Source organism: Leuciscus leuciscus (assembly GCF_965113295.1).
Source record: "Leuciscus leuciscus genome assembly, chromosome: 24".
Lineage (NCBI taxonomy): Eukaryota > Metazoa > Chordata > Actinopteri > Cypriniformes > Leuciscidae > Leuciscus > Leuciscus leuciscus.
The window spans coordinates 2,450,291-2,466,197 of NC_138723.1; the positions used below are offsets into that span (position 1 = coordinate 2,450,291).

At 38.4% G+C, this 15,907-nt stretch overlaps 1 protein-coding gene across 1 annotated transcript in view; it reads right to left on the reverse strand.

Moving 5' to 3' along the window:
* LOC309488882 (uncharacterized protein) overlaps positions 1–15,907 on the reverse strand; it is a gene marked incomplete at its 3' end in the record, with an annotated part of 120,423 nt that overhangs the window by 52,129 nt on the left and 52,387 nt on the right. The window contains exons 11-13 of the mRNA XM_082157300.1: positions 10,421–10,604; positions 2,940–3,319; positions 2,429–2,557 (exon numbers count right to left, since the gene is read on the reverse strand). Of these exons, the coding sequence (XP_082013426.1) occupies positions 2,429–2,557; positions 2,940–3,319; positions 10,421–10,604 (693 nt within the window). The remainder of the gene's footprint in view (positions 1–2,428; positions 2,558–2,939; positions 3,320–10,420; positions 10,605–15,907) is intronic.

Consider the following 15,907-nt stretch of genomic DNA (forward strand, 5'->3'; position numbering starts at 1 on the left):
ATTGATTATCATATGTTACTTCAAATGTTTCCATTCGTTATGATGATATGAAAGGAGATAATAGTAAAAACATAAAGCCTAATGTTTGGTGCATTTTTCCTTTCAAACGCAATCGCGCTCCAAAATATGATACATTAAAACCCACAGCGCGCTCCAAAATATGATACATTCAAACGCACAGCGCGCTCCAAAATATGATACATTCAAACCCACAGCGCGCTCCAAAATGTGATACATTCAAACGCCATCGCGCTCCAAAATATTAAACATTATGGTTATACATATCTATGTTTGAGCAGATATCCACAAACAGTATTTAACAGTAAACACGCGTCTAAATAGTATAATATTCACCATATATCTAGCAACAGTTCAACTGCAATGTGAAGTTTATGCAACAATACCATAAACTAATAAGTAAGAATTTCTTACCTTACATCTTTCTTGTCTTCAAATCGCGTTCTTCTTCTTCTGAGGTAAATCCATGTAAGCTCACAGCGTGTCTTCCAAACTCGACGAAAAGCAGAGACTTGTGAAGTGTTTTGGTGTTTTGTGTTTGAGGTAACGAGGGCGTTCGCGTTCCATGTGGAGATTTGCATGTGAATCACTTTTGCGCGAGTGGGCGTGTCGAATTAAAAAGTAATTAGCAAGCGTTTGAGATACTGGACATCCTGTTGGTTTTATACAAATTACTTAAACAGAGAATATTTGTTTTCAGTTTGAATCCGATCATTTAAAAGTACACACTTAAATGTGTATAAAGGTATATGGCTCATAAATGTGTGAGAAGTATTCGCTGAGTTTTGTTTCAGTTTATAGACGTGCTCAAGAAAAAAAAGTTCACCGCGACGGAGAGGCAGAACGCACACCCTGTTTATTTTCTTTATTTTACAAAAGCACAATGTTTTGATTTGATTGTAAGTGGACACATACAAAAGTAGAAATATCACAGATTATTTTTTTATATTTCTTATTTCTGTATAACCATAAATGACGGAGTAATTTAAGTTTATGTTGCTGCTATGTGAAAAAAATCCAGCAAAACGCGTCGGCGCGTTTCTCGACCTCAGAGGGTTAAAAAGAGACTGAAAATCGACACCAATAAAGATTCCCGCTCGATCCCCCTTCCACTCCCGCGGCCGCCATCTGACTGATGTCATAAGCGAGGAGGACAGTACAGTACGGTACTTCTGACTCCTGAAGGGAAACGGCCTGGGGTCGATGTGGAAAGTTGATTGTTGAGTTAACTTAATCTTATGGATTCGATGATCACACAGATCGCATGGATTATCTTAAAATACTCCGTTAAGTTCATGGTCACTCAGAAAAGAGGAAGACATCATTCAGTCATGCAAATAATAAAATGCTCAAGTAATGCTGAACTATAAATCTTGAAATCGCTATGGCTTAGTGATTATGAAAGTGCTGTGATTTGTGGATTAGCCTACTGATAAGCGCGAGTCTGAAGAAACAGGCGTTTATTTATTCATTCATTCTCAGTGTTGAGAAACGTATGTGTTACGTTATTGTGTTAATTATAACTAAAGTACCTAATTATATTACAGATTTATTTTGTATGAAAACTAGCGCGTTAGTTACTTATGGATGAAAAAGTACCGTTGTATCAGTGCTGCGCGAGCTCTCTCACAAACACGGACGCGCGCACACACAGAGAGAAGATCATTGTAAAATGAAAATTGACGGGCTAAGTTTAAATTTTGTTCTTGCTTGGTTTTTTTTCTGTCAAAAAGCATTTTGTATTATCCATCCCTGCTTTTAAAATTTGTTAAATGACGGGCGTTTTACTGTTAACACAGCCCTCATTATATGTCGGATTCGGAACTTATACTTTATATTATTTTTAGAATAAGTGATTCGTTATGCTATGATTGGACTCCTGTCTATTCTTGTCAACTGTTTTCTATAAATATGTTTGTATTGGCTAACATTTATTCAGCTAATGCGTGTCCTGTTTAAAATGTGCAATGTTCAAATGCAAAGACAGCACGTCACAAATAGAAGCCCTTTTCCCTGTGGTATTTAGTATCATATTTGAATGGCTAATGACATGGTGTAATGAACAGAGAGTGCTCTTTGTAAATAATTGGAATCTGTTCTGGGAGTGACCTAGGCTCTTCCGTGCTGATGAATATTTGGATATTGGAAAATAAATAAATTAGCCTATCTTAATTGTACACAATGTTCCTATGTTTTTATCTTTTTTTTTTTTTACTATGTTCTAAGGGTTTCTTAATTTTAGACTAGTTGACCAGCACACATTATATGCAATGCAATTATATAATGCATGCGTGTCGTCGTCCAAACCGCCCATACAACCCCTCCCCCCCTCGTCGTCAGTACGCAAAAAATTTTTGCAAGGTTGGCAGGTATGCAAACCTACACTGGGACTTTTGTGTAGACCTCATACCTCAATGTACAGATTGATCTCCTGGATGGTGCGCTGAAGGTCCTGCACTGCAGGAAGATGCCGAAGAGCGTCCACATTCAAATCTTCCAAAGTAGACACTTGTAGAAGTGAGCAAACTCTGCTTATTACCTTTGACAATAGAAAAAAAATATTAGTCATGGTATTGACATTGGGATGAGCACAAAATAGGTCTGGATAGTGCTGGTCGGTATACCGGTTCATACCGAATTCATTCATTTTATGGGGTCTTACAAACCTGTATTAATACTAGTGTGGGATTTTTCTACAATATTCACTCATGACAGTAAAATAGGGCATTCTGAGTCAATCCACTGCAGTGTTTCCTCTCTCAATCAGAAGAAAATGTGGTTAACACCCAGTCATGCTTTCAAAAAAATAAAATACACCGTCATGTACCGTGAAACTGGTATAATTTTGAAAAATACCGTGATATAAATCTTTGGTCATACCGCCCAGCACTAAGGTCTGGATAATTTCCCAAGACACAAACCCTCTTGATGGTCACATGCTCTCCTTCGGCTGCAAGGGCTCTCATGACATCCTCCGCCAAACTGTTCACTTCGCTTGAGCTCATGGCCTTTGTCTGTCTCCCAACATTGTTTTCATCTTCCAGCAAGGCTTCTGCTGCCCTCATGTTTGCACCATGAACCTCCCTCATCTGGCTGTAGAAGGACTCATAGAAGACAAGCCCTCTTCCCTCCTTCAGTTTCTTCTCCTCAGCATTGGGCATCTTGGAACCAAGAACTGGGAAGTCACTAGTGGACAGATTACCAGGGGCGATTGAACTTGCCTTGGGACGAACCACTTGTTCATCTACCACAGGTTTGGACTGAACCTTCTTTGCTTCCTCATCAATCTTCTGTTGTGGTCCTACAAGAATAAAGCCAACAATGTGTTTTTAAAGACTTAAAGTTATAGTTCACCCAAAAATGAAAACGACCCCATGATTTACTCACCCTGAAGTCATCCTAGGTGTATGACATTCTTCTTCAGACGAATACAATTGAAGTTGTATTAAAAAATGTCCTGGCTCTTCCAAGCTTTACAATAGGAGTGAATGGGCATCATTTTTCATCATTTTTTTAAGTCCATTCAAGTGCATCTATCCATCATAAAAGTGCTTCTATCCATCATTAAAGTGCTTCTATCCATCATAAAAGTGCATCTATCCATCATTAAAGTGCTTCTATCCATTATAAAAGTGCATCTATCCATTATAAAAGTGCATCTATCCATCATAAAAGTGCATCTATCCATTATAAAAGTGCATCTGTCCATTATAAAAGTGCATCTATCCATTATAAAAGTGCATCTATCATCATAAAAGTGCATCTATCCATTATTAAAGTGCTTCTATCCATCATTAAAGTGCTTCTATCCATCATAAAAGTGCTTCTATCCATCATAAAAGTGCATCTATCCATCATTAAAGTGCTTCTATCCATCATTAAAGTGCTTTTATCCATTATAAAAGTGCATCTATCCATCATAAAAGTGCTTCTATCCATCATTAAAGTGCTTCTATCCATCATTAAAGTGCTTTTATCCATTATAAAAGTGCATCTATCCATCATAAAAGTGCATCTATCCATCATAAAAGTGCATCTGTCCATCATAAAAGTGCATCTATCCATTATAAAAGTGCATCTATCCATCATAAAAGTGCATCTGTCCATCATAAAAGTGTATCTGTCCATCATAAAAGTGCATCTGTCCATTATAAAAGTGAATCTATCCATCATTAAAGTGTATCTATCCATCATAAAGTGCATCTATCCATCATAAAAGTGCTTCTATCCATCATAAAAGTGCATCTGTCCATTATAAAAGTGAATCTATCCATCATTAAAGTGAATCTATCCATCATAAAGTGCATCTGTCCATCATAAAAGTGCATCTATCATCATAAAAGTGCATCTATCCATGATAAAAATGCATCTATCCATCATTAAAGTGCATCTATCCATCATAAAAGTAAATCTATCCATCATAAAAGTGCATCTATCCATCATTAAAGTGCTTCTATCCATCATAAAAGTGCATCTATCCATCATAAAAGTGCATCTATCCATCATTAAAGTGCTTCTATCCATCATAAAAGTGCATCTATCCATCATTAAAGTGCTTCTATCCATCATTAAAGTGCTTTTACCCATTATAAAAGTGCATCTATCCATCATCAAAGTGCTTCTATCCATCATAAAAGTGCTTCTATCCATTATAAAAGTGCATCTATCCATCATTAAAGTGCTTCTATCCATCATTAAAGTGCTTTTATCCATTATAAAAGTGCATCTATCCATCATTAAAGTGCTTTTATCCATTATAAAAGTGCATCTATCCATCATAAAAGTGCATCTATCCATCATCAAAGTGCATCTCTCCATCATAAAAGTGCATCTATCCAGTATAAAAGTGCATCTATCCATCATAAAAGTGCATCTGTCCATCATAAAAGTGAATCTGTCCATTATAAAAGTGTATCTGTCCATCATAAAAGTGCATCTGTCCATCATAAAAGTGAATCTGTCCATTATAAAAGTGCATCTATCCATCATAAAAGTGCATCTATCCATCATCAAAGTGCATCTGTCCATCATAAAAGTGAATCTGTCCATTATAAAAGTGCATCTATCCATCATAAAAGTGCATCTATCCATCATCAAAGTGCATCTCTCCATCATAAAAGTGCATCTATCCAGTATAAAAGTGCATCTATCCATCATAAAAGTGCATCTGTCCATCATAAAAGTGAATCTGTCCATTATAAAAGTGCATCTGTCCATTATAAAAGTGAATCTATCCATCATTAAAGTGAATCTATCCATCATAAAGTGCATCTATCCTAGCCTGGTAATACCAAACTCTGCTACTTCGCTTTGCTTCGTAGACAGAGTCTGGAATGGCATAATAGAGAAGTGTTTTCTCTCTCGCGGGAGGGCGCTTGTCTGAAGTTTAAAATCATTGGTTACCCGTAAGCCAATCACATAATGTTTGGTTATGGCGTGTGTTATGCGCATGCTCAGCCGCATCTAACTTCCACTGTAAACACACATATGATGCGAAAACAAAAACCATCGAGCGAAACACCGGAGTGAACATGGCTGTGAACGACTTCTGCAGATTATGTGAAGTAAATCTATGCATCCACGGTACAATCAGCGTCTACGTCACGGCTCTCAGCCCGCCCTCTGTTCGTTGATTGGCCCGGCTGTTTTCAGGCCGGAGGAAAACGGAAAGCTATGACGCTGTCTCAGACTGAGTACAGAAGCGAAATGAAATTGAGCGGAAGTACGAAGTCTGACGTAGTCAGGCTACATCTATCCATCATAAAAGTGCTTCTATCCATCATAAAAGTGCATCTGTCCATTATAAAAGTGAATCTATCCATCATCAAAGTGAATCTATCCATCATAAAGTGCATCTGTCCATCATAAAAGTGCATCTATCCATCATAAAAGTGCATCTGTCCATCATAAAAGTGCATCTATCCATGATAAAAATGCATCTATCCATCATAAAGTGCATCTATCCATCATAAAAGTACATCTATCCATCATAAAAGTACATCTATCCATCATAAAAGTGCATCTGTCCATCATAAAAGTGCATCTGTCCATCATAAAAGTGAATCTATCCATCATTAAAGTGAATCTATCCATCATAAAGTGCATCTATCCATCATTAAAGTGCATCTATCCATCATAAAGTGCTCCACACGGCTCTGCAGGGGTTAATAAAGGCCTTCTGAAGCGAAGCGATGCGTTCATGAAAGAAAAATGTCCATATTTAAAACTTTTTTAAAAGTTACTTAAAACCTTTTTAAAAGTTATTTAAAACCATATTTAAAAAGTCGACTTACGCCAAAAGAGAAACACTTGAACTTGACACACAACGTAATGACGGCAACTGACGCTTCTCTCGCGGTTCAAACACACAGGGCTGGGCAACTGCGTTCGTCATTACGTTGTTCGTCAAGTTCTAGTGTTACTCTTTTGCCGTAAGTTGACTTGCGTGCGTCCGTCTGCCGGAAGCTAGATATTTTAGTCGATGAAGTTTTAAATATGGATATTTTTCTTGCATGAATGCATCGCTTCCCTTCAGAAGGCCTTTATTAACCCCCCCACAGAGCAGTTTGGGACACTTTTATGATGGATAGATGCACTTTTATCATGGATGGATGCACTTGAATGGACTTTAAAAAAATGGTGCCCATTCACTCCCATTATAAAGCTTGGAACAGCCAGGACATTTTTTAATATAACTCTGATTGTATTCGTCTGAAAGAACACCTAGGAGGTCATATACACCTAGGATGACTTCAGGGTGAGTAAATCATGGGGTCATTTTCATTTTTGGGTGAACTATCCCTTTAAGAACAAGGAACTGTTTATGTACTTGTCTATATAACTGTATATACTCTTACTGTCAGGGCACTTTGCTCCTGCTTGTTTATCATCTACAACTGGACAAACGGAGTAGGTTTTTAACGGCAGTGCAGACCCAAATAAGAGGGAGTAGCCATTCTCCAGTTCACTAATGGAGTTGCTTGCAGCTGGATATTTTCTTATAACCTCTTTAACTCTATCTATCAGATCCTCTTGCTTCATTTCACTACCTCTTTGAGCAAAGTCAGCTCCCAAATAACTTCAGGGTTTCTGCACACTTTCTGCACACAAGTTTATTTTATTTTTTTAAATTTAAGGCTTTTTAAGACCTTTTTAAGACCTTTTAAAGACCCTTTAAGACCTGAAGAAATCAAAATTAATACCATGCATTAGGGGTGTGCAACATTGACAAAATATGTCTCGATATTTTCAAAGTTTTGTTGATAATAATTAGATAATATTTTGCTGATTGTGTTTCTGTGCTTGGTGCCATGGCTGGTTTAGGCCTGTTGTTGACAGCTAACTGACGAAGATATTCATATTTTTCATATTCTATGCAGTGGTCAGTTCACAGCAGTGACAGAAATTAAAAAAAATTTAATTAAGGGGTAATATTTGCCATCTTAAATTGATTTCCAGGGGCATTTTCACATATACACTCACCTAAAGGATTATTAGGAACACCTGTTCAATTTCTCATTAATGCAATTATCTAATCAACCAATCACATGGCAGTTGCTTCAATGCATTTAGGGGTGTGGTCCTGGTCAAGACAATCTCCTGAACTCCAAACTGAATGTCAGAATGGGAAAGAAAGGTGATTTAAGCAATTTTGAGCGTGGCATGGTTGTTGGTGCCAGACGGGCCGGTCTGAGTATTTCACAATCTGCTTAGTTCCTGGGATTTTCACGCACAACCATTTCTAGGGTTTACAAAGAATGGTGTGAAAAGGGAAAAACATCCAGTATGCGGCAGTCCTGTGGGCGAAAATGCCTTGTTGATGCTAGAGGTCAGAGGAGAATGGGCCGACTGATTCAAGCTGATAGAAGAGCAACTTTGACTGAAATAACCACTCGTTACAACCGAGGTATGCAGCAAAGCATTTGTGAAGCCACAACACGCACAACCTTGAGGCGGATGGGCTACAACAGCAGAAGACCCCACCGGGTACCACTCATCTCCACTACAAATAGGAAAAAGAGGCTACAATTTGCACGAGCTCACCAAAATTGGACAGTTGAAGACTGGAAAAATGTTGCCTGGTCTGATGAGTCTCGATTTCTGTTGAGACATTCAGATGGTAGAGTCAGAATTTGGCGTAAACAGAATGAGAACATGGATCCATCATGCCTTGTTACCACTGTGCAGGCTGGTGGTGGTGGTGTAATGGTGTGGGGGATGTTTTCTTGGCACACTTTAGGCCCCTTAGTGCCAATTGGGCATCGTTTAAATGCCACGGCCTACCTGAGCATTGTTTCTGACCATGTCCATCCCTTTATGACCACCATATACCCATCCTCTGATGGCTACTTACAGCAGGATAATGCACCATGTCACAAAGCTCGAATCATTTCAAATTGGTTTCTTGAACATGACAATGAGTTCACTGTACTAAAATGGCCCACACAGTCACCAGATCTCAACCCAAAAGAGCATCTTTGGGATGTGGTGGAACGGGAGCTTCGTGCCCTGGATGTGCATCCCACAAATCTCCATCAACTGCAAGATGCTATCCTATCAATATGGGCCAACATTTCTAAAGAATGCTTTCAGCACCTTGTTGAATCAATGCCACGTAGAATTAAGGCAGTTCTGAAGGCGAAAGGGGGTCAAATACAGTATTAGTATGGTGTTCCTAATAATTCTTTAGGTGAGTGTAAATGGACATTTGGAATTTGTAGATGTATGCATCACCTTTCATGTCAAATTCTAACATTCAAATTAAATTCTATTAGAATAATTCAACAATACAACTGTTAACAGTCAAATTAAATAATTAAATCATTGCAGTGCAGAGGTGACACAGAAGTGGCATCAGATCTGGTTACACTACATTTACAATTGCATAAATAAAGCTATGAGATTCCTAAATATGAACTGATTTCTAATTTTAACGCTCTAATTACAGGGTAGGCTACTTTAAATGTGAAACTAAAACTGCCAGTAGGTGGCGGCAAGTCACTGTCTTAATAAGTGGGTTGAGGGAGTCATTCATTCCACCGATTTGTTCAAATGGCTGATTCATTCGGGAAAGAGGCAAGTGATCGTACATTGAATCATTACATTGATTCGTTCAAAACTCGGATTCCATTCAAAAAATCATCGCTGTCTGTTGCATTGAGACTCTGCTATGGCTTCATTTTGAAATTCTCGTCAGCGAAATAAAGGAAAAACAAACAATACTGACAATATTGTGTATAAAATGTAACAATGTTAATTTATTGTTAATTTAACTGTTATATAAAATAAATATGACATTTGCAATTGTGCACGGGAAAACAGAACTCTTGCTGATGTGATATTATAGGCCTATGATAACAAAATAATATGATATAAATATGAGACAAAAACTCATTTGGGAACATACCTATAACTGCACACATCACGCGGTGAAAGCACGAGGGACAAAAGCGATGTCAGCTCGCAGTGCCGCATACATCATTAAAACAATGATTACAATATCATAATAGACAATACACATCGCACACCTCTACACTCATAAAGAATGAACTTAGAATTGAACTGACATTTACCAACTCGCTTCTCCTTCTCTCCTCCTGTTTCGCGTGCAGGAGACAGACGTAATGCTGCCGCGAATGTGACGAATCCACTTTTGTGTCCTTAAACGCTTGTTTTTTGGGGTCGACAGCTTATAAACACTTATTTCTGTTTTCTTTAGCTTGTTTGCAGTACACCTTGTCACATAGCAGCTTTTAGACATTGTTTTGTTTTTTGTTACAAGTCAGAAATAACAAGGAGGCAGCTTCACACAATACAAAGTCAATAAAGACGTTTGGATTGATGATGTTTGGATTGATGTGTGGGCGTGGCCTGAATGTGCTCTGTCTCTATTGGTCGGTGTGATGATGATGTATAAGGTGGGTGTGGCTCAGAGGCTCCGCCTTCTTTGAGGTGTGAATCTCTGGTTAATTTCTTCTGTTCAGACGCGAGTAAAAACATGAACACACTGAAGAGCCGCTTTATAGCAGAAACTGAAGCTGTGACTCAAACTGAAAGACTGATATTTTTGTTCATGTTTAATACTGTAACACATCTACTGTATAAAGTGCTGTCTGAGTAAACGTGACGAGACAGGAGAGTCTGAATATAAACATTTCCACATCTCTATGAACAGAAGATGCTTTCTGAACTGCTGTTTTCTCATTTCTGTTGTGTGTTTATTGTGTTATTGAGAGGAAAGAGCAGCACATATTGACATATTCATCTAAATGCCGTTGGATGTTCACTTTTAAACCCTAAGCGGAGGACAAAAACATGACTTTGCTGTGAGTACATCAGGGCCTTAACCTTAGAGGGTGCTAAAAGGAGAATAAGATGACTAATGAGGTGATGAAGTGGACACCTTCAGTGGGGAGCATCTCTGTTGCTCTCTCTTCCATAGCTTCCTTTGCCTCTGCTTTTATCTGAGGTTTCTCTTTATCTACCAGGTCCTGAGGCGCGTCCAAGGAGCCACAGCATATAGCAAGCTGGAATAGGGCTCTAGCTAGCCTGTCTCTCATTACACATGTCAGGAATGCCTGAATATCCTGAGGACACACACAAAAAAACAAGCACAATCAGTCGTTCCCATAACACGTTATAAAGTAGAAACATTCATGTTCAATTACAGGGTTCCCACGCCTCGGTTAACTTCAAATTCAAGGAGCTTTCAAGGACTTACCAGGTCCAATACCCTCAAACTCAAGGACTTAATGTGGGACACATTTCAAGTAAGAGCAAGGTTACATCGTGTTACCCTGTGTTATGATCAGGCACACTGGCCACAACATACAATTACCGCAAAGTCAGTTGGACTCGTTTGTCTAGGGGGTTTATTAAACAATTGAGTCAATTACAAACAAAACAGAAGATAGAGGATTAACTACAACAGATTAAAAACAACACAGGAAGATAAATCACAGGCGTGGTAGCCAGAACACAAGTCTCCCCTCTGCACGGAGTGCCTGAGATTTTAACCCTCTGAGGTCTGAGGGGTTTTTGGTGTCCTTGAGATGTTCTGACATGCCCTGACATTTGTGCTTTTTTCAGTTGCTTATAAACATATTAATGGCAAAGGTATAATTACACTCTATTTAGCACAAACAGGGCTACCATAATATGTGAGCAACATGCATGTACATGTTTGTATTTTTGAGAGAATAATGTTTATGCATGGTTATTGAAAAAAATAAAAAATAAAGTTTCTGAAATAAGGCCACAAAACCCCATACTAAATACGTGTCAATAAGACTTTTGACTAATTGATGTCTTTGCCTAGAGTTTTTTCTTCAAAATGATGTGAAAATCATCCTGCCCTTATCATTCACATAACACAATACATTGATTTAAATCTTGTAAAACACTTTTTGTTTGTAAAGGCAATATGCGCAAGGGGCGTCAACAATTCAACAGCATCATGCATATGTAGTGATTCACACCTGAGGAGACAATAGGGCCCGCATACTTAATGAGCCATTCATTCAGGTGTGTCACCTATAGCCAAAAGAAAGAATGCAAGAGCAATATATATACAGTATATACAGTATATATATATATATTCTACCAAATTGGTTCACAGTTGGAAGCATGTCAAATTTTTATTTATTTATTTTTTCCACAAATTTTGCTTGCAAATTGTATAATATCCAAGGAAAACATGTCTATTAATTGTGCAGTTAATTCTCATACTGTATTTTCAGTTTTGGAATATGTATCCTCTCCCCAAATTTGTCAATAATAAAACACAATAAAAATTATTTAAAGAAAATGCTTATATTTACCTTTTAAAATTTGTTTACATCTACCTTGTAAATATATTTTTTTTATTAAAAAGGTTACAATTACAACAACAATTGAAGTGTAATCTTTCTTTGTAAAAACTAAAGTATACATTTTATCATACATATTTCAAAGTTAAGGATTCATTACTTCGAATATAGCCTACATTGACAAAACATACTATATTTAACATATTAGCAAAAATTGGCAAACAAAAGCTTATTTGAGGTGGAAGATATTTTACTGTAAAAATGTGTAATCTATCCAAAACTAATCAATGAAATGTTGTCTTTCATTTGTCTGTAAAATAGGTCTTTCGTTTTTATTATAAGGAATATAAATGTTAATTTGCAGTTTAACACGTTGCTTATACAAATACATTTTATTTCAACATATTTCAATCGATTTTACTCAGTATAGCAAAATAGTTTGCTAAAAGCAGATCATTCATTCACACACAGAAACGCAATTCAAATTTAAACCGTCTTTTTGCGAGTTGTGGTAAACAGCGCATCTCTGCCGTTCATTCATTCACACAGAAACGCGATTTACTTGAGAATGAAAAAAAAAACTTACTACATTATTCCATCCGTTGCTCCTCGAAATACCAGCACTTCTGAGGTAAGTTTTCCATTATTATTATTCCTCACAGCGCTGCGAGACAGTGTAGACAAGTACACTTATCTGAATAAACTTGATGTGTTTTCTCGAGCTGATATGTGGGCGTTCATGGGATCGTCTCAGTCATTTGCGTTTGAATAGCGCGCGCTCTCCGTGGGCGGGGCCGATTAAAACGTAATGAGATGAGATGAGCTCGACTGGAATCACTCTCTTTTAATACAGATTTCACAAGATGAGAATATTTGTTTTTTATATAAATTACTTCATTTAAAAGAAGAGAATTCAAGCTTCATACCTGTGTGTCTGTATGCCTGTTTGACTGAGTATTCGCTGAGTTATTGTTAATTTTCGGACGCGTTTCAGAATGGACTTCACTGGCAGAGAGAAGGCAGAACTCGCTTTGTGTTTATTTTTCTTTATTTGGCAAAAAGCACAACACTTTGTTTTTATTGTGAGTATACACAAAAAGAATACACATTTAACAGAATCGATTGATGTATGAAACTCCTATGGAAAATCAAAGTCAACAGAGTATTTATGAGTTTCTTTTACATTGATAAAAAAAAAGCGAGCTGGTATCGCCGGCGATACCGTAGACCTCAGGGGGTTAAAGGGTGTCTCTCCGCCCACTCGTTACAGATCACACCTGCACACAATAACGAATGAAAACATACTGCAGAGCAGCCAAACATTAGAAAAGGAAACAGAGCCACCACATGTAGTGGAGGGACGTAACACCCTGTAAGATACATTGTTACAGTTTTGCGCGTGTGAACGTCATGGCAACGTACAACACAAAGTACCTCACGCGGCAAACACTTAACGTAACACGTAAACGCGCGTAACTACCGTAAATGTGCAAGCTAGTGCGCATAGGCCACGAAGTGTTGGCGGAATAACACATTAGCGGATCGGAGGGAATCATATGGAAGCACTTTCAAGGGCCTGTATCTGTGTGTGTTTACTTTCAAAAACTTTCCAAGCACTTGAATTTTTTTATTTTTTTTTATTCACAAACTTTCAAGGATTTCAAGGACCCGTGGGAACCCTGCAATTAATCAAACCAGAGCAGAAATGGCATGAATAAGTTCATGGATATGTACAAAGAATGGCTTAAAGTGAATGAAAAGGGAAAGGTCAATCAAAAGAGCAACTGCATGAGGACCATAAAGACTCAATGGTCATGATGCAAGTCGTTGGAGAAACATTTCTGTGTGGGATTAGCAGATGATGAGCGTGACATCACATTAATGAGGAAAGCAACCGATCCCTCTCCTACTCTAATCGTTAAACCCATTTACATCCTTAAACAGCTGAAATGAATTACCACTGCAATTACCAGGAATGAAGCATGAAGTAAAAGAATAGTTCACCCAAAATTCAAATTCTACATCATCCACACACTTTTTGAAGCTTGAAAGCTTCAGTTCCAGTCGTAATTGCAAACACCAAGCATATAAAATCTCCTTTTGGGTTTTTGTAAGTAGAAAGTACGTGATTCTGGTTTGGAACAAAACGAGAAAGACATACCTGCTAACCGTGAAGAAATTGTATGAGTACTACAACCCACTACCCCCCCCCCCTTAATATCAAAATCAGTTTTCTAAAAACAAAATTATAATTTACCATGCATAGTGTTTAAACTTTTGCATCGTTTAACTTGTTAAAGGTTGCAGATTTGGCTTTTTTAAGTAGTGCGTCAGTGAAAGTCTCTTTGTAACAAATGCTGCCTTTGGAGGCAATCATGACTTTTCTTGTCACCAGAGAACTAAGCATCTCTGTGCTCAGGCTAGCACGACATTGTGTTTTGTTTTTAGTGACCAAGCTGAAAATCCTTTCACAGTCTGCATTGCTGTGAAAAATCACACACACCCCAAGCATAACTGTGGAGAGGTTTGCAAAAAGTTTCTTCCCTCCTGATTCCATCACACCTAATTCTCTCCAAGCTTCATCAGCCCGTTTGGTAAGAAAACCATCATTCAAGGTGGAGGACTGAAAGAGCCGAAACTCCTCCGCCACTTCATCCACTGTAACACCATTTCCCAAGAAGCAGGGGAACCTGTCTTTGAAGTATGTCAGTGAGGAGAATTTAGCTGTTTGCCGTCCGTCGAAAGCATTTTTTGCAACTGTAGCTCCAAGATCTGCAGCAATATGGGCACACATGGCTCTTCTTTCTGCAGGTTCTGATTTGCGGTTTCAAATAAAGGTATAGCTCTCTTTAAAAAAAGAGCATACAGCTTGGACTGTGGGTCAGTCAAGAAAGCATACAACCTCTGTGGTTTTGTGACCTCTGTTTTTTCTATCTTCTTTTCCTTTTCTGTTTTCTTTTTGGACAGATCCCTCTGTTTTTTGCCCGTTTCTTTTTGTTTAAAAACAAATTGGTTTAAGTCAAACCCCATAGGTGGTTGAGCTGACTGCTGTGTAGTGCTTGGTCCTGCCGGCAGCTGTTTGGTTGTAGGTCCTGTCTGCTGTCGTTTTGGTGTAGGCCCTGCCTGTTGCTGTGTGGAGCTTGGTCCGGTCTTGGACTTTCTCTGGTGGACTTTGGTCTTCAAAAAGCTGGAGGACAAAGTCTTTGAGACAGCAAGCTACCCGAGGTAGGTGCTTAGGGGCAGCTGGGCTCTTCAGAGAGGGATGAGCTGAGGATGTGAGAGGTTTAGCTGCCTTCTTCCCTGCTGCCTCTTCAGCAAAAAACAGAGTCAGAGGTTCCCACTGCTAGAGGAGTCAATTGACACATTTGCCAAGAGCCAGCCATCTGGTCGAGGATAATTTCAAAATCTTCCTCACATCAGTGTCGCACAGCATTTGTAGGTCACGCAGCAAAGCTTTCCTCTTGCTACTCTTGTCAAGGTAGTAGTAGACAAAGATGAGCATGTCTTCAATGTCAATACATAGACTTCTTGAAGCCTTTTCCACAGCTAAATGCATTAGGGTGGCATGCACAGCCGACCATGTAAATGTGGGGATTCTGTGACTTAATGAATGCTGCGACACCTTTTCTTAACCCCTGCATGACAGAGGCGTTGTCAGTAGAAAAGCTTACACAATTGCCCCCATGGTATTTTCCTTTTGTTTAGTTCCTGGTCAATGAGATTGTATATCCCTTCGCCAGTAGACTCTCTACACTCAACAATTTTCAGGAGTACTACAACTATTTTTCCAACACTGGGATCACAGTGTTTCCCCTATAAATTTTCCCAGCAGCGGTGCTGTTACGTGCCGGAGGTTGTTACCAAGCCACTCGCGGGGGGTCCGGGGGCATGCACCCCCGGAAGATTATTTTTTTTTAATAACCCCTTAAACCATGACTTCTGGCAAGTTTTGTGGATAGAAATGGACATTGAGACATACAAATTTATATATATATTACGGCTGGGAATCGATTAAAAAAAATTAAATAATTAAAAACCCACAATATGCTGTGATTAATCACAATTAATCGCATTTCCCCCAA